Source organism: Polyergus mexicanus, unplaced genomic scaffold (genome assembly GCF_030449975.1).
Source record: "Polyergus mexicanus isolate NDT 795.1 unplaced genomic scaffold, iyPolMexi1.0 SCAF_3, whole genome shotgun sequence".
NCBI classification, from domain to species: domain Eukaryota; kingdom Metazoa; phylum Arthropoda; class Insecta; order Hymenoptera; family Formicidae; genus Polyergus; species Polyergus mexicanus.
This window is the reverse complement of record NW_027223323.1, coordinates 3,030,785-3,054,548: the sequence shown is the minus strand read 5'-3', so window position 1 is coordinate 3,054,548 and position 23,764 is coordinate 3,030,785. Positions and strand designations below refer to the sequence as shown.

At 31.2% G+C, this 23,764-nt stretch overlaps 4 protein-coding genes across 7 annotated transcripts; 1 reads left to right on the top strand and 3 right to left on the bottom strand.

Annotated features, from left to right (window-relative positions):
• The first annotated feature begins 1,598 nt into the window (after positions 1-1,598).
• Positions 1,599-2,731, top strand: LOC138945233 (gem-associated protein 7). Its single transcript, XM_070316603.1, has 2 exons — positions 1,599-1,814; positions 2,289-2,731. The coding sequence occupies exons 1-2, from the start codon at positions 1,682-1,684 to the stop codon at positions 2,471-2,473; spliced, it is 318 nt and encodes a 105-aa protein (XP_070172704.1). The 5' UTR covers positions 1,599-1,681; the 3' UTR covers positions 2,474-2,731.
• LOC138945232 (mediator of RNA polymerase II transcription subunit 30) lies at positions 2,547-4,879 on the bottom strand. The gene is made up of 5 exons (XM_070316601.1): positions 4,569-4,879; positions 4,174-4,339; positions 3,198-3,605; positions 2,830-3,086; positions 2,547-2,727 (listed from the first exon to the last, which is right to left on the bottom strand). The coding sequence occupies exons 2-5, from the start codon at positions 4,289-4,291 to the stop codon at positions 2,629-2,631; spliced, it is 882 nt and encodes a 293-aa protein (XP_070172702.1). The 5' UTR covers positions 4,292-4,339; positions 4,569-4,879; the 3' UTR covers positions 2,547-2,628.
• Positions 4,880-7,526: 2,647 nt separating this feature from the next.
• LOC138945231 (titin homolog) lies at positions 7,527-10,835 on the bottom strand. Its single transcript, XM_070316600.1, has 4 exons — positions 10,726-10,835; positions 9,588-9,721; positions 9,146-9,430; positions 7,527-8,215 (listed from the first exon to the last, which is right to left on the bottom strand). Exons 1-4 carry the CDS (start codon positions 10,802-10,804, stop codon positions 7,571-7,573), a joined length of 1,143 nt encoding a protein of 380 aa, XP_070172701.1. The 5' UTR covers positions 10,805-10,835; the 3' UTR covers positions 7,527-7,570.
• A 7,960-nt stretch (positions 10,836-18,795) lies between these two features.
• On the bottom strand, positions 18,796-22,288 carry LOC138931928 (keratin, type II cytoskeletal 1). 4 transcript variants are annotated; one of them, XM_070293215.1, is made up of 6 exons: positions 22,165-22,288; positions 21,178-21,360; positions 20,584-20,946; positions 19,377-19,500; positions 19,131-19,196; positions 18,796-19,043 (listed from the first exon to the last, which is right to left on the bottom strand). In XM_070293215.1, the coding sequence occupies exons 1-6, from the start codon at positions 22,271-22,273 to the stop codon at positions 19,031-19,033; spliced, it is 858 nt and encodes a 285-aa protein (XP_070149316.1). In that variant the 5' UTR covers positions 22,274-22,288; the 3' UTR covers positions 18,796-19,030. The 4 variants fall into 4 exon arrangements, with proteins under 4 accessions (XP_070149316.1, XP_070149317.1, XP_070149318.1 ...); XM_070293216.1 differs by having other exon boundaries at positions 19,377-19,455; XM_070293217.1 differs by having other exon boundaries at positions 20,656-20,946.
• Positions 22,289-23,764: the final 1,476 nt, after the last annotated feature.

Here is a 23,764-nt window from a genome sequence, read left to right as displayed (position 1 = left end):
ATATATCTTATTGTTAATCGAAACGTTCGTATAAAACCACGTATTGTAAAATAAATCTCGCGGTAGATGCTATATAACAAATCTCGAATGTGTTGTCTGTCGAAATATCTTTTTATAAAATGATAGTGATTATATCGCACGCGTACATGTGTGTGGGTTTCGATTATTATAAAATTACGCGTATCGCAATCGAATATTTTAAATGTCGTCGGTTTATTTATTTGTCGCAATTATTTTCTCGCAAATTTTAAATCGCGATTTGTTTTATAATTTAATCGTTGATGTGCATCGAAATTTTGTCTATTTTTTGTGTCTTGAATTTTTTCTTTGAAAGTTTGCGCAAAATGCACCTATAGTGCACAAATACTTTTTTCTATAATCAAAGACGATTAATAACTTTATTAATGACTCTTTTGGTCGCGACTCTTTAAATTATATAAAACTTATTAAGCTTTATAATTATACGTCGATTATTAATAATAAATATTACGTAATTAATCGGCTCTAAAAAGTCTTGTCTAGTTTAACGATTTCTAGTATATTTTTTATTATACGCATATTTTGGACATTTTCGTGTAATTCTATGTAATAAATTATTTTGTATTAAATTTTGTATTAAAAATAAAAATAATACCTCACCTTTGAGAAATGAGAAAGAGGAAAAAGCCCATTCTCACCTGAGAAATGAAAAAGAAGAAAAAGCCTATCCTCACACATTTTTCTTCCACGATGGTATCTCCATCTTAACGAAGGCATTTGCCGGGTGAAGAGGTTTGCATACTCTAATGAACTTAAGAAAAAGGGATAGAAAAAACACTTTTAACATTTTATGCGTTAAAAAAACAATATTGCATAAAAGATATCGCGATTTTTTGACATTTTATGACATTTGGCAAAAATCTGACAGCTGATAGCATCACCGGCGATCATATAAACATGAAAAATTAATTAGCGCTATCAACAATTAAAATTACTTAAAAACAATAGAACACGGTTAAAATTATAGGAAAATATAATTAATTAATGCTTATATAAATTTGTCTATAATAGTTTTTAATGTGCATTGGTGCGCACTATATAACGCATCAAATTGAATTCGTAAATTAAAAAATTAATTGTATAATATAATTATAAAAAAAAAAATTATTAATAAAGAGTTATATAAATTAAAAGCATGTTTTGATAATGGTTAAAATGCTTAATACTTTTTACAAATAAGAAAAAAATGAAAAACAATTTATTATAAATATCTTCTACACGTTATATTTAAAAATCAGGAAAAGAATTATTAAGAAAATTTATTTTATTTTACATCCGCATATACATAAAAATACTTCAATTATAATTTATTATTACTGTAGTATATACATAGACTGATAAAATATCACGCGCGGCTAATATTAGGTAATAGAAGATTAATAAATCCTTAATATTTCTCCGCATTTTTGATCCACAATTACATATATTTAGCATGGATCTAGGTGACGCTACTGTACGAGTTAGAAAAGACGACTTTCGAGAAACGGTGACGTGGTCTTTCTAGGTTTCTCTCTGATATCGATCATCTGTTCTATTTCGAATATATAAAGGGTAATATAGTGTAGCTGTGTAAAGAGCAGACGTCGTGTTGACTCCGGTACCTCGTGGCCTCGTGGTATCAATCAGAATCGTTCCCTGGAAAATGATCGAACAAATGGAAACTGACATAACTTCGAGCGCGAATACAGCCGATTTGGAATTTGCAACTCCGGAGAAACAGAAAGCCCGTGCATTTCTGCGCGAACGCTTCCTGCGCGTTATAAACGGCATTGTTGGTAAGAAAATTCGCGCGAACATGCTCTTTATTTTAATAAAATTTATAAAACATTCGAGTCGATTTCCATAATATTTTTTAATACGTTGAAAATATAAACGATATATTGGAGTATGAAACTTAAATGTGTTTTTTCTTGAAATTATTTGAATATGGCGCCATATCAAGTCCATTCGTTTAGTGCAATGTATATTTCACGTTAAGAAATTAAAATTATTAATCAGAAGATGTTTGCCGAAAAAGTGCACGTAAGAATATTTAATTCTGCACTGATATTTGGATTCAATTTCGAGATATTTGATTTTAATTTAAAATTAATGCGTGATTTATTGATCCTTTATAGATTTAATAAATACTAATAGTATTTTAAATGTTATTAAAGAAAAAGGAATGTCTAATATATTATTAGCCTGTCGGTATAAACGATTTTTTAGATTACGGTATAGCATCTTGATTTGATGTTCAAATATTATAGGTAAACAAACGGAATTTTATTTACACGAAAACACTCGTGTGCTGGGTGAATTCAGGGGTTGCGATGTGGAATGTTCTGAGATTTTCGCAAGGGATTTGAAAACACCAATGGGCACGATTCCGGAAGCTATTCTGCGAAACGGTGACATTATCTATTTGGATGTAGGTGACATTGATATTGATTAATAAGGTATGTACAAAGAGCAGATAAAGGTTACAATAATATCATTGTGAAATATATTGTAAGAAAACTTTATATATTTTATTGTTAAGTGCGTTTTTACAATCATTTGCCAAATAATTGTCTTACATATTAATGGAGGTTAAAAATTTTTCAATATCTAAGAGCGACGCATATTTAACATTGTATTTATTTCTGAAATAATGCGTCTTAAGTGATCAATTATTTCTTTAATGTGTCTATTTTTTAATATCACTTGCTGTAACAAAATCGATTTCAATTTTTATTAGGATTTAATACAACAATGATGTATAATATACAATATATACAATAGTTTACTATATATCGATATTTTTCTCACCTCTATAACTTCCTTGCTCTCTTCGCAAATAAGTCTGTAAGCTTCCGAAGTCTTCTTCTCATCAGATTTCATATCCCATTCCTCTTTCAATGGAATTAAACTTTCTATATGCGTATATTCCATGCCTTGCAGTTGACAATTTTCGTTACATTTTTCATATATTAATCTCAAACGTTTAAACATCATTTTTATTATTCTCAATTGCTCAAAAATCTTAATCTTTTTCTCGTTTGCCATATTTGCCCCTTGTGCTGTACCTGCATTATTAAAAAAGAATCCATTTACAAAAAGATATTTATTTTGACATTTTAACTATCTAATTAAGAAGATAATTAGGAAACATTGCTATCGTGTTATAGAAATTATACCATTAGGTGGTTGGAGCATTTTAAGAAATTGGAAGAGTTCTGAAGTACGGCTGACGATTTCTTGCACTGTTTCTTGTCCACATCTACATAGGCTGGCAGTATTGACTTCCTTAGTTTGCTGTTGTTGCAATGGTGGCTGAGTAGGTGGGACAGGAGTTTGCGGTGTTGTAGCTTGATTGCTAGTTTGATTATTCTGTTGAACCATAGCAGCCTGCTGTTGTTGCTGCAGTTGCAATTGTTGCTGCTGCATCTGTTGCATTTGTTGTTGCATCGCGATGGATTGTTGTTGTTGCTGCTGCTGTGCCAAAACTTGTTGAGAGTTTGGCATTCCCATGGCATTAGATCCAACATTACCAACACCTACTCCAACTCCTACTCCCATACCAAATGGCTGAGAATTTACCATATCTGAAATAAAAGTTGTTGATCGATTCACAGATTCTAGTTTTTTTCATATAACAAATTTTTTATTTTTAAATTCTAAACTTGCCCTCTAAATCTTTTGAATCTTTTGAATTATCGCTAGAATCATTCATTGTAATATCAAACTGTATATATATATATATTTATCTTAACAATTTTGGGTCGTTCAGAGAATTTAGCTTACTTAAAGATGATAGTAATGCAAAAATAGATTGCAAAAACTTATAGAATCCTTTAGTTTTTACAATGATAAAAATTCATAACTTTGATTATTAAACATTTTTTAATTTGTAATGTAAAATTATTCCACCGCTATCAATACTTTTACAGATAAGTATAGTTATCACGAATTGCTTATTATTCAATGTGACTGCTAATATTCGACTGAAGAGTTTAATTTGCTGTATATTTGGGGCTATTAAATTTTTTTGCAGAAAAAAACATTACAAAATATTATTATTGTTGTATATAGGATAAGGTTAAGTATTAATACACAGGCATAAGTAATGAAAACAAATAGAAAGATTATATTTAGAAATCTTTCAATACTTACTTCCTTGCTGTGGTCCTATTAAACCAGATACCATTTGTCCACCACCAAATTGTGTACGCATAGCTGATTGCTGTACATTGGGAAACCCAGATAGGAAAGGATGTTGTTGCCCAGCCATGTCGATTTTATTTTAGAATAGTAATCTCGTCGAATTAATATATATCCACTAAAACAGAAACGATCTGTTACATATAAGTCTATTTTAATATATAAATTATAGGTTAACTTTGAGGTTATATATCACTCTGTATGTTTATAATATAGTTTTTACTTGCAAATGACTTTTTTTTTTTTTTTTGCTAAGAAAAATTAATTTTTCACAATTCTAAGCACACAAACTATATTTTGCATGAAAAAGATAATTTTTTTCATTATCTAAATAATCATTAACGTACATAATTTTCTCGTATTGTTGAAATTGTAATATTATCTGATTAAATTTGTTGTTAAAACAATACAAGCGATGTCACATTTTTTACACGAATAAGTCACGTAAAAATCTATTCTTTGGTATGCGTGGTCAAGCCACGAAACAAACATGTGCTTTCTCGCGTGTCACGCGTAGAAATTGTCAAGTGCATCGTTCAGCGCATTTGTAGTGCCAGTAATGCAATTATTATATCATTGAACTTTTTGCATTTGTATACTTTTCCTTTCTTTTTTATGATGTATTATATTAGGAACATACGATGGGATATATAACATATACTATATTTATATATAAATGACATTTCATCGACATGATATATCGTATAAAACTACCTGCTACTGGTAATGTTGCATTTGTCATCGATGAGTATGTATCAGAGAATCTGCTCTCATTTTAATTTCTGTTTTATTTCTATTTAAAAAAATATATTTTTATTAAATATTAATTTATAAAATGTGATGTTTTTTTTTATATTATATATCAATAAAAAAAATTTCTCAAATTTAATATTACCATTAGCGGAATACTTCCCATTTGATTGATATACAATATATATCGCGAAGTTATTGCATCATATAAAATTATTATTATATTCATATTCAGTACAGAAATAGAATTAAAATTAAATTTTGCAAATTACTAAATGGACTTACAGAAATTTAATTTTCTCTGTACGTATGTATAAATATTTAATTAATATAAAATATATATTAATATTTGTTTACTAAACTATTTTTAATACTATTTCTTTAATTTTTTATTTTTATAAGATTGCCAAATAATTTTTATCTAATTTTCTCTTCCCAATAAAAGGACAAGTATTGCAGTATAATCAGGAAATGTACTTTTTTGAATTGAATGTTTATATTATTTGGCTTTGATATATAGAATATTTAAAATCGATTCCTTGGATATATATTCCCTGTTGTTTAGTGAAGAAACATAAGATCAAATTTCATGGGTACGGAAATAACGTCCGAAGAGGAGATAAGGTCAGTGCACAGGGAACTAAGGCACACGAAACATAACAGTCCAATTTGTCATTTCCCGACACGTCTCCACACACGTCTTCATGCGAGCTTTACTTTTTTCATCGCAGTCAGTGTCTCCTGGGACGCAATCGCAACCGCAAACAAGTGCGTACAGTTTGACTGCGTACCGGTTTCTCTAACAAAGACTAATTTACACGAGTATCGCGTTCGAAAATCCCGTTTGGCTTTGTACAACAATGCCGATACGCTCGTTAATGATTTTCTTTGCCCTGGCGGTTTTTATTCTGATAGATAGCGATGGATTACCGGCGAATTATACAGAAAACGGACAGAGGGCACAGGGTGATAACGCGGATAATATTAATTATCCAAACGAAGGCTCTACTTCATTATCTGATGCCAATGATTCTGGAGTATCAACAGACTCACAAAGAATTCCAACTTGTTTGAATCATCAGGAAACGAAGGGTCATCGGCGTAATGGAAATGAAGAAATGTCTGCTGAGAAGAATTACCAGGACTTAATCACTGCTTTGTCCAAGATCGCTAAAATTAAATCTTCTAAGGAAAATCCTGTTGTCACTGGAGGATGTTCAATGGAAAATGTTTATAATGACGCGCAAAAGAATTCTACGTATTTGCAAAACAGAATTTTTGCAAAAAATACTGGAGGACCGATATCTCTCGATACGAAATCATCTTCGAAACTAGTTTCCGAGGAGATTTTCAACAATACACCGAACGGTGGAGGGAACTTCCAAGGAAACTTCCACTGTCGTGCCATACAAGACATTTACATACCGGAGATAAAAGAGAAGATTCCTTCGTATGCGTGCACATTCGGAGACAATACGTTTATTCTTTCGAGTAAGAGATTTTTTCAAGATCGTAGGAGTAGCTTGCACATTAACGTCGATAATGATACACTTCGTAAATTAAACAGTTCTATTACAACTCCCACAAATAGCCAGTTCCATATTATTCCGGCTGTTTTAGTTTTAAAACCGTGGTAGGAAAACTATGATATACGTAATTCGTAAAACTTTCAGGATTTAGTATAGATAATAAGAACATTAGGCGAGTGATCGTAATCTCGTTTATCTTATAATATAGCAGTGTAATTATTTTGATAACAAAATTAATGAAATAATCAAGAATTAATCAATTAGCGAAGTAGACTAGCTAAGATATATAAAATATTTAAAAATAAAATTGTAATCCATCGTTACAATTGAATAAAAATTTTGTATCATCTAATAAAATTTATTTTGCGTCATCTTTCCGCGACGACATTTATATTAGTTTTTTTTTTATTATACTTACGATATTATTTACATATTCTTGTGTGCATACAATTTGATTATATATTTTATAGATAACTCTGATGCAAAAAGATGATATATATGAATTTTTATTCACTATTGTGAATAACTGCAACAACGATTTTATTAGAAACATTTTTAAAATAACTTTACACGCGACGGTTGTATAACTAACGTAATTTATAATACAATATACAAAAAAACTTTACAAGCTCAAAAGCAATTAGAGCCATCAATAAAATTGTAGTATTCATTACGCGATGAAATATTCTTTACGATAGCATAAACAAGTCATCTCGTCATACATAATTTAAACTAAAATCATAAAAATGCTTTTTTTTTTAAGTATGACTTCTTCTCGTGACTTGCTTTGCGATGTATATAATCAATCATACTTTTCTCTGACTATAAATTTCTTTGACAAATATAGATTTTTTATGACAAATTTTATGGGAAGTTTAATTATAGTGTAATTATATCGAAAGTAAATTCTAAGATTTAGTTTTAATTTAATACTAAAAATTAAGATATTGCGACAAGTGTCTCTCCTTATGAATGTGTCGAGAGAAATTTGAATTGTTTAAAGAATCCGGGGAAAGAATGCAGATATGGTCTGGTATATCTGGTATTATTATAACAAATGTATATATAAATTATGGATCCGTCGCGATTTCATCGGTTGGTTTTATAGAGTCTTTCGTTTTATCTTCACTAGTTTCGCTTTCGTCTGGCAAATCGATAGGTGAAACTTTATCTACATTCGACAAAATTGTGGCTGGACGTTGCTTCTTAATAGGTAGTTCTTTTTTATCAACTCTAGATGCAGCAATATTATCATTCGAAGATTTCGAAAGCTCTGTGACTTGAGGAGTTTTTGGCAGATCTGTCTCCTTAATAAGCAGTTTCTCTTTTTCAGCTTCCGGTGTTGTATCTTTATTGATTTCGCTTTTATCTGGCAAATCGATAGGCGAAAATTTATCTACATTCGCCAAGACCGTGGCTGGACGTTGCTCCTTAATAGGCGGTTCTTTTTTATCATTTTTAGATACATCATTGTCGTGATGATCCGAGAGTTTCGAAAGATCTGTGACTTCAACAATTTCCGATAGATCTGTCAAAGATTCGTTGAGCATATCCTGCACTTTTATCGGCGCGACAAAATTATGTGTCCTATCAGGTGATACTTCGGGATATTTAGGATTTGGGACGTAGAATTCATTCGGTTTGGTCTCTTCTTTTTCAACTTCGATCGCTAATTTTTCTAGCTCTTCTTTTTCCTCATCGGAGAGTGGGCTGACCTAAAGATAAAAAATGTTTGACGTAAACTTTATTTATTTCATATAAAAATAATAACGTATATAATTTTTTGATAGTATTTTGTCTATGTTTTTATATATCAATTATTGTTTTAAATTAGAAAAAGTAGATACAATGTAATCTAGAAGAAATGTTGTGAATGTTGAATACAGAAAGAGAAAAAAGAATCGGTCTCTTTCGTATATTGATAAAAACAAAATATTAAATTTTTGTTATTTTGTTAGGAATTTATTAAACGTGCATACAAAATTTATATGATTTGTTAAATGATAACAAGTAATGTAGCATATATATCTTTTAAACTGATTTTATGTTTTTTATGATTTATCTGATTTTATTTGAAGTTTTTTGAGAGAGACAGTTTTTTTGTGATTAAATGAAGATCGATCTATTCAAGAGTTCGTATTTTACAATATAACATTGAAAAGAAGTTGAAACTGTTTGTTCGTTTGCACATCATAAATAGATTTGTAAAATTGAATCATGCATAGGTAAAATCTTCGAATACGTCACTAGCTATCGATAAAGAGACAAACGACGTTAAGTGACTCACAGAGATTTCTCTTTTAGATTATATACGGATGTCAAAAGAGATAAATGTACAGAAATCAAAAATGCAATATATTCAAATTAGCTATTCCTTTTCTTAGAATTACCATGCTGTTTGTCGCGGATACAATTTACATGAAGTAATCTTTATTTTTAATTATAAAAGTGAGGTGATGAATGTTTATTGAATCATCGATGAGATTTTATCCGCACATTGTAACAAACATTATTCGTATATTTTATCAAAACTTTTCAAAAATGATAAAAATTATTTACTCTTTCCCAAAAATTTTTTTTCAAATACAATTGAAAATACATTTTCGTTCAATTATAATAATTATTGAATATTTTCATAAACGTACTTTAAAAGCAGGCGGTTTCCAACTTTTCATCCTATTTCTCCCTCGATAACGTCTACGTGGTCTGCTCTCATTATCATCAGGTAATTCATAGATAGTTAAAAGTTTTGGTTTGTTAGGGTTTCCCGGTTCATCGTCGTTAGCAGCGGCAAATGAAAGACTTTTCGCTTCTCTAACATGTAGTGGATAAGCATGCTTCGTTTCTGAATCTTCCAAAAAATCGTTTATATCTTCATCTTTGAGACTATCAGACTCGTGAGCGAATGTGTGGTCTATCTTCTGTAAATTCTATAGCGTACGACATGAAATTAACATTCGTGTGAAATGTTTCTTAATTCACGTGGTATTTATATTCTAAATAAATCGACACTCTTCTCTTATTGCTATGAGCAACAGCTCCGTACTTTCCGTATTTACAAAGGCATAATTATTAGATTATAAATACCTTGACGGAATTTGACGTTTCTCCAAAAGCCTCGGCCAAATCAGGATTTATTTCATCCAACGGTTCATCTCCATATCTTACATAAACAGGGACATAACCCGGAATATTGGGTAAATATTGAAGAGGACTCGAATCTAGAAGAAATATCGAATACTGCTAGTCGAGAATAAACGATGAAAAGAAAAACGGCGTGTATGCTTAATACGGATGGTCGCACTAGAAATACATACTTGGCTAGGCGAGCTTACTAGCTATGATAGCAATGCGGATATTTAATCGTATGCATAGAGATTAACTAGACCAAGTGTTCAATTAGGTCCCATTTGCATAGATCACAAGTGATAACTGGTAATTTAACCGAATCACTTTTTTACTGCTTTAAAAAAAATTACTTCCGTTTTAAGAAAAGAAAGAATAAATCACGTACATAAATTTATTTTTATAATCGTAAATCTGCGCGTTATCTCTTCGTATCATTATAATATGAAATAATTCGAGTTTGATCCATAAAAATTTATTCTTTTTTATATATTCTCAAAAATTTATTTTTACACAATTTCTAACACGTGATTACAAATTCTAATACAACTATATATATTTTGGAATTTATTCATTTCTTTGATTATAAATTCTTTGATGAAATAGACGTTGAGGAAAACTCAACGAAAATTTGATTTAAGACTTTTCTTTTTTTCCTAACATTTATTTTTAGTTTTAAAAATCTTGATAACTAAATTCGAATTCACTTTCGATTAAAATAAATTCCACACTTGAAGTTAATAAAAAGTAAGATTTGCTTGCTAGAAGTTTAATCCAAAGCTTGATTCAAATTCTTCAATTTTTACTTGTATAGTTATAGATATTTTGTTTTTTTCGAACATTTTTCTTAATTTGGCCTGTATCTATAAATGAAAAAATCTGCGTGAATTTCGCGAGACGTTTTATGTATAATTTATTATGGCCTTGAAATTTATTATTTACGGTGTCTTTTAGCGGCGAAAATTTTTAAAGCACACCCCGAATAATCCCGAATTACATATAATCACTGCACAACATCACTGATCCTCTATATTATCGTGTCATACATCGATGCTCGTCCGGGGGGGAATTTTGAACGTCGTTTTTCTCTTTTACTCACAGGCATAATCAATGAGAGGTACCAGGAAAATCAGAAGGGAGATGGCCCTGGTACCACACAGCGTCCCGCCAACCTGCATCTTTGAACGGTACTGGGCCCCCGGAACACGGGGCTCTCTCCTTTATATGTACGGTCCCCTACCCTCTGGCTGATACCGCGGAGAGGCCCCTCGGGGTTAGCAGCGGATTCAGGAACGCTGTTCCGTTAATGTCGGGACAAAAAAATCGAGCTCTTCTTTACTTTCGGCAATCGAGCCGAACGAGAGCAATTTGTCACGATTCCTGCCTTTTATAATGATGATAGGCTTCGCGCGATCGATCGTCGCGTTTTACAAGCGCCGTATAAAGTTGTCTTAAACATAATACGCGCGAGCGTATTTCCCTATCTTCTTTTTTTAGGATAGATGTTCCGTTCTTGCCATATTTTGATATTTTAAATATTGACCTGTTAATAAAGTGACGCTTTGAAGTCTGGCAGCGTAGACGGATAATTTTTCGTGCATCATTTTCTACATAGATATAATGATATAAATCGTGGAATGTAATTGCTTACGTATACTGCTTAAGTACGCAACTTGTAAGTTACTCGTGGTTTAATATCTTGCATTGTTTCTTTTTATTTGGCAACCGATTTAAGAACGCATTTTAAAAATTGAAGGTCATGATCGATGAATATATAATAAGATCCGATCAATCATTGATAGTTATCTACACGATGAACTCGTCGGTACAAGTATTTTTTGCATGCATTCAATGCTTTTATATTCTGCATGTTTAATTAAAGTATATATATATATATATATATTACATGATTTGACAATTTACTTCAGAACCGTCCATCGTCTTATATATTTGTTAAATATAGGAAGGTTTTCAAACCTCCGTTAGTGACAACGAACTTTTGATTCGTAAAAGACGACGCCACACGACAGACAGATGACAGGCCTCCTTTCCTTTCCGCGATGATGAAGCAAGCGAGATTTTGTCAGTAATCGTCTTGCAGTAATGAAGCATTCTCTGAAATATGACAACGTAACGACGACAGACGATAAACGATGTTAATCGAGATTGGCATAAAAACATCGCGTATTTTTTATTCACTTCGGTAGGAGATTCAGGCTGCTAAAGATCTTTTTTTTTTTAGGAGCGAGCTACCGTTAATCGTATCGCTTCTTCTCCCTTCGTTAAGCTTCATCTTTCGAAATCTCTTATATCCGTGTCATTATGGCCGTTCAGCCGATTGGCTGCGTTTCATAATGCGACGAGAATGTCTATAGGTTTTCTTTTTACAAGGCACCCTCGTCTCGGATGATGAGATGCATTTACATTTCTGTATTCTTTTATTACTGAGATATTTTCTCTCGCTTCGTTTCCCACGAGACGAAAGATTACGCCGTTTCGCGACAGACGTCTGTTTGTTCCTTCGTATCGATATATACATTGGTTATCTATCTTGCATTGCAAGGTAATTTAATTAAACCACGTGGCGTAAGCGAGCTGTCATTAGCGGGCGCGTGGATCGCACAATATTTTTATGTAAACTACGCCTTGACGAGGCATTCCCTATGATGAAAAAAAAATGTTAATACCTCGTTTAATAGATGATTAGGCTAGGTAAAGGATGGTAATTTCTGATTTTATAGCCGTAGATCCGAGATTTGTTCGTGCCCGCTAGCGGGATCGAAGATGAATGTAATCATTTCTGTGTAAATGTTATCGAGAAAAATATAATTTATAGATAAATACCGTGGAGGTACGCGTAGAAATTAATATGAACTACCCGCTATTTATATGTATATAATACACTATAAGTCACACAAGAATCAGCTGCATATTTTTTTACATCTCGAAGTGAGGATATTGAACGGTATGACTACTTATTGCTAAGCAAAAATGTTTCATCATTTGATCAATGAGCTAACAATTACATTTAAATAAAATAACTAACTTAATAATAAATAACCTCACGATGGAAAAAATTCTCTACCTCTAAAGATTTTTTTTATGAGACGCTTGCAACAAGCATATTACTATTAGTAATTTAAATAATATTTCGTATTTAAGAAAATTGTAGTCATAATTAAGCAATTTTCTATAACTACTATCGCAAACTGAAATAGTGGAATCTCTACTTTTTTCTTTTTCTTTCTCCTTTCTTCTTAATATTATCATATCGCGGCGCGCGTAAGCTTTGAAAGTATTGATGTATCCTGGAGGAAAGGTCAGGATCACTATTCGACCCTCAGTCTCGCGTATTCAGGGAAGCGCTTCTTCGTATAGATGATGAGACAGGTGCGAGAATCGGCTATTTTCTTCGCTTCCTCGCGTGATAGCATTCGAGGGAGACTTAAAATTACGTCACTTTCCATTTTACACCATTTCTATTAGCCTACCTTGATGAGCTGCAAAACGAGTTGTTTCTTCAGTAATCAGTAATACTTTATCCACTTTTTCGATGTAAGAATCAGTCGATTATATCGGTATAGATTGATTCGCAAATAGGAGTTTTTAACTCATTAAAACAATTGTTTACGTATCATTCAATTTTTTCTCTTATTATACATATATTCAAATATTTTATAAAATAAAATTATTGTATGTATATAATTTTATATATATATATATATATATATATATATATATATATATATTAATTTAATATTATAATGATCGAACAATGGAAAGAAAATGAATATAAAGAACGATAAGATATTGTTTGTTAACGAAATTTGATAAGGAAAAAATACATTTTATATCATTGAATAATCTATTATAATATATGAGAGTCTAACATTTTATGATAATTTTAATTTACAGTCAAAATTTTCAAAACAAGATATAGCTTCTATAATGCTTCTAGATAGAAAAAAATTAGAAACTATATCATTTTCTATTTTGCGTTGTAATAGTCGCTTAATCATAATATATCATAGTTGATCGCCGTCCCTTTTCCGCTTGATCGAGTCAAGATAGGGAAGATAATGCGTATAACCATGTAGATGTGTGCATATATTGTCAGATATACATATGGTGTGTGATCTCGTGTATTAAATTTGTCTATTAAATATATTCTCTGATTTACTAGCTCGCGCTAATGCATGTCAATAATAGATTTTAGGATTTTATTACGCAATCACATTTTTAATGACAAAATATAGAATATTATTACACGAAAAAAAAAAAAATTTAAGGGAAAAGATGAAAAGATTCATATATATACTACATTGTACAAAAAATAATATTTTTATATCGTCACATAAGTATGCATAAAATGATTGATGAAACAATTTTTTTACGTTATATAAAATATAGAATAAATGTATTAAATATGTATTATTTTATAAATGATAAAATAAAACTGCAAGATATCGAATAAATATATCACAAAAAACGCATAACTATAATAATAAAGAAAAAGATATAATTTTAGCATCACAAGCATGTAATAAGTGATCTGTTTCGAAACTATTGATACTTAGGATTAAAATAGAATCGCAGTCGCACGATTGATTCGACATGGTTAACATCGAAGCGAATGTTTGTTAATCCGCGCTCGCGTTCACCGATTCTCATGCAGCTCATGTGTGTTACGGCGCGACCAGATCAATTGCAATTCTGCCAAGCAGGATGGCTCTATTGTAATATAGGCCGAATGGGATTATCGACGAAGGTCACCGATCCTATATCTGCCTAGATCTGCCGATCTAATATTTTCCATTCGATACTTCTTTTTTTTTTTTTTGCTTAACATCGTAAACGTCGTTTTTCATGTCACGTTCATCTTTGAAAGCCGTGCAACGATGACCTCGATCTTTCTCGTAACGTTCATAAAGTAGCACCGCGCAAGACGGTCGAATAGACAGTTATTGCATGCAGATCGGCACGGAATTCCCGTTTAGAGTCGTCGGAATCGTCGCTTGTGCGTATGCAAATGTTTCACCTGCGGTGGAAATGTTTTTCCACCAAGTATCAAGCGACGCGAACGAGCGAAAAGGAGAAAGCTCATCGACTTCGTCGCTCGTACATTGCGTCGCACCAACGGGCTTTTCTATGCAGATTCCAGTCGTACGCGATGCAACCGGTTCCTTTTACGATCCCCCGAGACTCCCGGGGGATTAAATTAAAGCCTGGTCGTGTGCTCTCTAATCGCCGGCAATCTTGAGTCACACGGTATCGAGTCGTAGAAAACGCGGCGATATTTCATTCCGTCCAATTGCCATCGTTATTACGATTATTGCCGATGCTGGACGGACACTAACAGGTGATTTCGTTTAAGGGACTAGACCTGCTCTCTTAATGAAGCACATGTGTCACTTGACGTATCCCATATTTTATGTAAACATGCATCCTACTGTGCTAAAATAGAACCATGTCCAACACTACTACGCCATTAATACTTAACTACGGCAATTATTATAAATTTAGACAGTATAACTATTATTACGCGAAATTCCAATATTTGATCTCAGTAAATAAATTAGACTATAATTTATTTAGAGAGTATAGGTTTAAAAAAAAAAAACTTTAATTAAATTCAAATATCACAGCAAACATCAACTTTATCTTTTATTATTTGTTCCTAAATATAAGAAATAATTGTATATAAAATATAAGATACTTGATATTGCTCGGTTCAAATAATAATTAAATACATATTTTATATGTGTATATAAAGATAATATATATAATAGATAATTAAATATATATATATATATATATTGATTTGATATAAATACATAGGGATTCCAATTAAAAATATTTTTGATAATTAATAAAATATCTGCATTTTTGGAAAAAATATATTTCGTACAGATTTTATTCCATGCTAATGTATAAAGGAAATCTTGGCTGTTGATATTTTTGTTTCATGTTTACATGTATGATGATAAGATGAGTTTCTAAATGTTAGATGGTATTATTTTCGAATCAATACTGACGAAGCGGCTCGAACGTGATTCAACGCACGAGCGCATTATCTTTTATTTTGTATTTCGAATGAAATTTACTTTGTCCATTGACGACGTAAAAAAAATTTACGGTAACACTATTTAATCGATAGCGTTAACATATTTTATCGTTACAAAAAATAAGAGAACGAAATAGTAGATTAGGTTACGCATTATAATAGACAGTGATTAATGTTTGAAATGGTCGGATATATTTGCTTTACAACACCGTTCATTAAGAGCAATAAAAACTAGATAAATTCTGTCGGTAAATATCTCTCACGATATCTTCATGAAATATTTGTATGCAAAGCAAAGAGTCTTAAATTTATATATGATAATGCGATATCATCTAATTGACAACAATATAAATTCGCGATTATTTTATTAATACATCTTTTTTCAGATTTTAAACGACAGATCAATTATTTTAACGATCTTTATGATTTTTTTTTATCGTTTAATAACTTATTATTTATAATATAATAAAAATATCAGGATTTTTCTTTTATATGTTAGTATATATATGTTTCAAGATTACAAAAATTATATTTTAATCTTCACTTTATATTTTCTCTCTGTAGTCGCACAAATCGACTTCTTATCAATCTGAATTAACTAGTAGATTGAATTATAATTAGAGATTGTTATTAACCTGTTATGATCATTTTTAATGATAAAACGATGCTTTGACGTTTTAATATAACAGATGATTTAAGGCGGAATAAGTTATTGATTGAATCTACATTCTCATTTCATTATATCGATCGATAGGTTTTGATTGGCATCATTATCTGATGAATAAGTTTATACAATATATTATTTTTGATGAATAACTATTTATTGATTTTCAGTAAATAACATGTGATTGATCATATAAATATAGAGTAATTTTTTGCTGTGTATCTATTATATTTGTTTTTTAATTACAATATTGTCACTGATGCAGTATAAAAGCGTGTAAAAACTTATGATGCACAAACATTTTTGTTCCATTTCATTATCATACAAATATGATAAGACATTTAGAATCAGAAATATAAATGCATGTCGCTTGATGGGATCCCCTCGTATTATCTAAATACAACATTTCCAATATCTCGAAGTATCTAATAATAAGATGTGTATTGAGAATGGCATGCATATGCGAATTTCTGGCGCTCCTGGAGTGCTCGTCGAGGAATCGAGACATGGAGAGACACTTCACTCGTCCGAGTGAGTTTTTATGATCTGCCGCTGGTATGCCCAGTTTTTCCCAGCAGTAAAACGGCTCGTCGCGACAAAGTCCACGAGTTTGCCGGTCAATGACCAAAAAATACGCACAAATGTGCCAATACTTTATATTTTACATTAGAAGAAACCTGAGTATCTTGCCTCTACGATGGCACGATCGATCGGACTCGATGAGCATTCGATGACCCGCAGACCCACATTTTCTTCGGAGACCGGTATTATTTTACACACACATACACACAATCCATCTATTTTACAATTTAGTTATTAGATGGAGTTTTAATATTTGAATGAAAATTGCAATTATATAGAAAGTTTATGAATAATAGATTTTTCTTTTAGTTCAAGCGGATGTGTTTATGTATTTAATATACATCGTGTAAAATGACATAAAAAATAGTGCGGCTCTTTAATATCGCAAATAACAAAAATTTTACTTTAAATGTTTATTTTTTCTTACTATTCTTTTTTTATATGCTTATTTCCATTGCTTGTTTCTTTTTTTCTGAATCAAACTTTTCTTGCGGCAGATCTTGACCTTAATTTTAATAATAATCCATTCTAATATAGAATTTTGGAGAATGATAGAGATAGTTGATCGTGGGGAAGATAAAGAAAATTCTAAAGAATATAAGACGCGCGCGATCCGTAATTGTTGTTAGCTACGACCGTGAAATCGACAGGAAAAAATGACAAGTTGTGACGCGCGTGACAAATCAGCGAATAAATCACTTTAATCGTGAAAAGCGATATGTCCTCGTATCGTTCGGAATGCGATATCTTTACTCTTAACGATTAATCATAAGGTCGCGCCGATAAAATCACCGAATCATCAATACGGGTTTCGGAGCATTGGCTTGCTCGATGAATCCGCTGCCGTCGAAACACCGGTTTCGCGTTTCCCAACAATCCATTCCGCGCCGATATACCCTCTTTTTTTCTTTATCCAGCACGGAAAGGTGATGAGAGGAATATCGAAACTTTACCGTTACAAGTTCACCAGACATTCTCGCGCCGTAATTACTGTTGCCACTCGCCGTTGCAGACAGTCGGCCCGACCGACGCATCGCTGAAATGGTTCCGAGCGGATGCTGCGACACCGCTCTCGTATACCGGTCGTATTTATAGAGAGGCCAGTTATATAGAAGGTTGTGGCGCCTAGATCCGGATAGAAACGCGGGTGAGTTACTTATAACCCCGATCTCGCGAAACGAAAAAAAAAAAGCGGAAAATAGACAAATAAGATTACAACGCCGTCGTCGCTGTCGGTTGCAATGGCGTTCCAGTGAATTACAACGGACCGATAATCCAGAACAGGTTCTGTATGATAAGATGGGACGAATCCGATCACGCATTACGGCTCGCGAAATATTAGGAAAATGATACTTTATCGCTCGCTCATGATTGGCGAATTTTTTTCTCACGAACTTTTTACGAATCTTTTAATCTACTGCAAATTTGATTCTGCTTTAAAAAATATCCATTTGGATATTTTTTAAAGCTGAATCGTGATAATGTTAAAATATTGTGTAGCGTAAATATAGATAAGAAATTAATAGTTAATGAATTAATGAGGCATGAAGGTTCTTTTGTGAGAAAATTTTCCGGCTTTGCGCATTTACGAACTAAAAAAAAAAAAAAAATATATATAATAATAATGATAGTGTACATGTGCGCATAGATGATGGGTTATTATCTTGTTATCGTAAATGGAATTTTATCAAGAGGCATAAGAATTAATGGATCATTAAAACCATGAGAAAAATACAGGTCCAATATATTAATACGCAGTGCTTCTTTTGAAGATTCATGAATAATTAATCACCAACTTATAATTATCTCTAGGAATACGTTTACATCCGATTAACGGCGAATAAATCGTACGTTCTCTGTTAGAGCGAAACTTGTTTTATTCACTTGCAGCTAACACGCGCCAATACAAGTGTGAATTGTATAAACGAATTATATTACAAATATGTTGGGAGTATTATTGAATGTTATAGTGTTAGTTCGAGATTTGTTTGCGAAGTATTTGAAAAATTTTATATACTGTAGACGGATATTGAAGATGAAGGCAGCATAAATCATTATAATGGCAATACGTTTATGTGATTATGCATGCTCCGTTCATTTTTTCCCCCTAAAAAAAAAAAAAATAGTGTTTTAACTGATGTAAATATGAGCTATCGATAATGTATAAAATAATCATCTTAGATATAATACCTACCAACTTCCAGAAGAAGATTGGGCCGAAGCAGAAGATTGGGAATACGAGCCACCGCTGCCTCCACCACTAAAGATACAAAAAATTTTATAAAAATTAGTAAAAAAGGATCGAGAGAAAGAGAATGAATGTAAAATACACACTGACTTTTAAATATATATATATATATATATATATATATATATTATTAAAATTGTCTTAACTGGATTAATCTATCACTGTATTTAAAAAACAATATTATATCAATACCCGCAAGTACTACAGCCGCCTCCACCTCCGCTTGGATAATAATTTCCTTGGCCACCTCTACGATAATGGCCTGCGCCTCCTGTAATAGGTACGACTACAACCGGTATAACTGCTATACGGTACCCTAAACAAAGCGTCCCCTTCTTATGCGTGATACAATGAAGTTTAGCAATAGCAATGTGTTAATATATATACGATGATGAGATATTTCAAATTTAATATTTTTGTCGATGTTATATCTGATTTGCAAATTTCAGCTGAAAAATGTCAAGCAAGCAGAAAATGTATTATTATTAATTAGTATCTTATTATTATTATTAGTATTTTTCTTCTTTGTATGATTTTTTAAATATATTTTATTTTAATTAGGAAGAGGTAATAATTGTTCAAACAATTTCCGTTATTTTTAATAATTCCGCCAAACATTTTGAATTTTTTTACTTGTGTTTAATTATCTCGTTATCTTTAAATGAGTTCCCTCACAATATATGCAAACATGCACAATTTATATAATTTATTTTTGTACTTAAGATATCACATGCAAAGATATTAAGAGATTATACAACTAGCTGTGAAATTTGAAAAATCTAGAGAGTAACCAGCGAGATCAAAGATGTATTTCAATTCTTAGAAACATGCAGAGTAAATAGTTTGCTTGCGCAATAGCCAATGCAATATTTTGATGCAAATTCTAGATAATTATTATCGTTAATATGTGACGTAGTTACAGTAATACGTAGGCAAAAGATTCGCGTTATAGTTAGAATAATCTTATCATACAGGGTACCGTCGGATTTCGTTTTAATCGCATCTATTTTGATCAATATATGGAATTTTTTTTTTTTTTTTTTTTATGAGACTCAAAAGAAATCATCATTTGTTATATTTCTCTGATTTTGAAAATTAAGATTCTATTGAAATAAACTTTAGATCGATTGAAAAATATAATTGTCTATTTTTTCTGGAGCTTAATTCTTTCTCTTTTTTCAGAAGGCTTATATTTTCAGACAATAATTACTAGAAAATTAAAAATGCTACGTCATTTTGATCGAGAAAGGATTAATTCCACATTCGTCAAAGAATTTGCAATGAAAAGAGTTCGCGGCGCGATTTTAGATATTCTTTGATATAAATAAATTTTATTAATTTTGGTAGATAAATTTTTTCATTAATTATTATCTACGACTATGATTAGAATTTAACTCACCACCACCACCACCAGAAGGATAACCTCCTCCACCGCAGGTGGGACAGGAACCACCTCCACTCGGATACCCACCTCCGTATCCTCCTCCGTATCCTCCACCACCTCCACACTTCAAACAGATAGTTCTCTTCTGTCGATCTCTTTTCTCGTGAATCGGCTTCGAAGCCGATTCTATCATGCTCTGTGCCTTTGCCTTTTCCAATTTTATTTTGAGCACTTTTGACATATTGCCCATTTTGATCGTGTCGACCTTGATACCTTCATTTTCCAATTCTGCTGCGAATTCGTCGAGATCGGCGGGTGAGTGTCTTTCTCTTTCTTCATCATCATCTTCTATTACTAGGAGAACAGTGGCCAACGGTTCTGCAAAGATACGCTTTTCATTAAAGATCTTGCTAGGAATTATTTCAATGATATTTACTCTTGCTTATAATTTATTTATTATTTTTATTATGTATTAAAATATGTAAAGAATTTCAGAAAAAGAAATGTGTTAAAATATGTAGACAAGACTGACGTTAAATTGTCTTTACTATTAAAGAAATTCTGATATATGTAATAATTTTATACATATCGTTCATTCATCACATTTACCTAATATGTCAGGAATAGTTTCGATAATTTCATTTTCAAATATTTCCTCTTCCGTATTACCGCTGTTATTTTTTACAGCGTACAAGTTAATTATATAAACCGTGGCATGGTGTTCCTTCTCGTCGAACGGTGGCGGTCGTAATTCGGTCGACAACGTGTGTTCTTCATGTGTATTCGCCGGGTCTAGCGATCATAATAAAAAATGAATCGATCATTATGTGAACAGAAATAGGTAGATTACGTCGATAGGCACGAAGCATAAAGACTTTTAAATTGATTGCGATTAGATTTGTTTTCCAGCGCATGCATCCTGACATCATTGTTATTTTGAGAGACATCATCTTGTCTGCTGCATGCAAAATAAATTACAGAGTTCGCGCAGCTGTCTCTTAGATTTTTCAAAACAGTATTTAAGATTGCGACGCATAAATAGATAGCTACTCAAACAATAAAAAAAGTATTAAAAACATTTATTTCTTATATTTTTTTATTTTAAATAATAGTAAGATTCAACAAAATATTGTGAGAATATATCATGAAAATGTGTATCACTTTTCTTGCTAAAGACTTATCTGCAAAAAATTACGGAATGCAAGATAATAATTTTACGAATTTATACGGATTGACTTCTAACATATTAATGCATACAATAAATTTATATATTAATATTTGCAATCATATATTTTAATTTTATCCCTTTTTTGAAAAATTGCAAATTATTTATTTAAATTGCACTCAAGATTTAATATTTAATAATAGAAATGCATTTGTCATATATCTAAATAATATATTATGAATAGAAATAGTTTTACAATGCAGTCGAATTGTTAAGTCTGCTTAAAAGTTAAAAAAAAAAAAAACTAAAATACGGCTATGTACTATGTTTTTGACAAAGTATAATATATGTTATACGAAATTAATATTTATCAAATATATTACTGCAATATTATGTATATTTCATTTTTATGGAATAATCTATTTTCTTACCTGGTTCAGCAATCGGCAACCCTGAAAGGGTCGCGACGAGTGAAAAGAGGAGCACTATTCCAAGAGCACGAACTACCATCATGAGGGGCGTTCGGTAGATGCACTGCATGCCGATCTTTTAATCTTGCCGCTTTTATAGTCATCGATACGATACGCGGTTGATCCTGATGTAATTATGTAACACTAGCCATCTCCATCGCTTTTTGCACATCTAACGCTGCGCCGCGCCGAGCAACGCTTGATTTTTTAAATTTTCCGAGGGAATCCCCGTCATATATATAATACATACACGATCGATTTGAAATACTTCTTCTCGAGGCTAAAGTGCGCGAGAACGAGATCAAAGTGAATATTGAATAAGATTGAAAGCAAGAAAATCTTGTATTCTTTATAACTCAATATGTATATAACGTGTATAACTCCTATATACAAATTTATCTAGTGTTGTGTATAATAACGTTATGTCATAATAACATTAAAGAAATTCATCAAAATTCAATTTCTTTCTAATATTAGAGGTTTTAGAGGAAATATCGAAATAAATAAAATTTGTTTTACACATCTATACATTATGTGTTTTAAAAATTGATTTAATATCTTCAAAATAAAAATTTTTTAAATACATAAGGCGTAAATACATGCAAACTCTAAAAGTATAAAAAATAATGTTGCGATACTTTTCGAAAAATTTGTTAAACGTATGATATATGTATATATAAATATTTTATAATTATAAATTAGATTTATTGTAATACTACTTAGTATTGGTTTGGCTTTGATATAAATTTTCAAAATGAATAGGCTTTAGAAAACACACTAAAAGATAATATATATATTCTACCATTATATTTATCAATTCTATCATTATATTTATAGAAAACTTTTTATAAAAATGAGAATACATTTAAAGAAAAATTTATTGTAATACGTAATTGGGATAAAGAAATGTGCAAAAGCCTTTTGCCGTAACTCTTTATATCTATTATAAATTTTTGCTTTTTTATTTTAAAAATAATATAAATATTAATGAGACAACGAAATAATTAGTATTAATAATAATACTAAATCATAAATTTTGATACTATTGCGCGTGTGCGCGACAACAAATCAAAGGAAATTAATAATCAAATAATCAATTACTCTTTATTAGGTCTAAAGTGTTGCTAAGTGATGAGGAAATGATGGAAACAGTATGAAAAAATAGAAGAGAGAGAGAGAGAGAGAGAGAGAGAGAGAGAGAGAGAGAGAAAGATGATTTAGTCTTCATTAAAGAACTAAAATCTTTTAATAAATGACTTCCGAGAAATATAAACCGGTGATGTACCGGTTTCGGAATAGCGTTATTATGCATAATAAAGTATACGCGCATACTGTTGTTGTTCATCAGTTCGTCATTAACCTTAATAATAACTTTTATTATCCATATTTTTTGTCGATTCTGTCTTATTATGTTATTTCTATCGTATGCATTCTCTCTGATATAATATCTATATATAATTATTCAAAATACTTATTGCATTATATACTTTGACTAATAGTAGAATGAATTCCCGGCATGAGTTATATTACTGGAATTAAATAATTTCCATACGTTAAACAT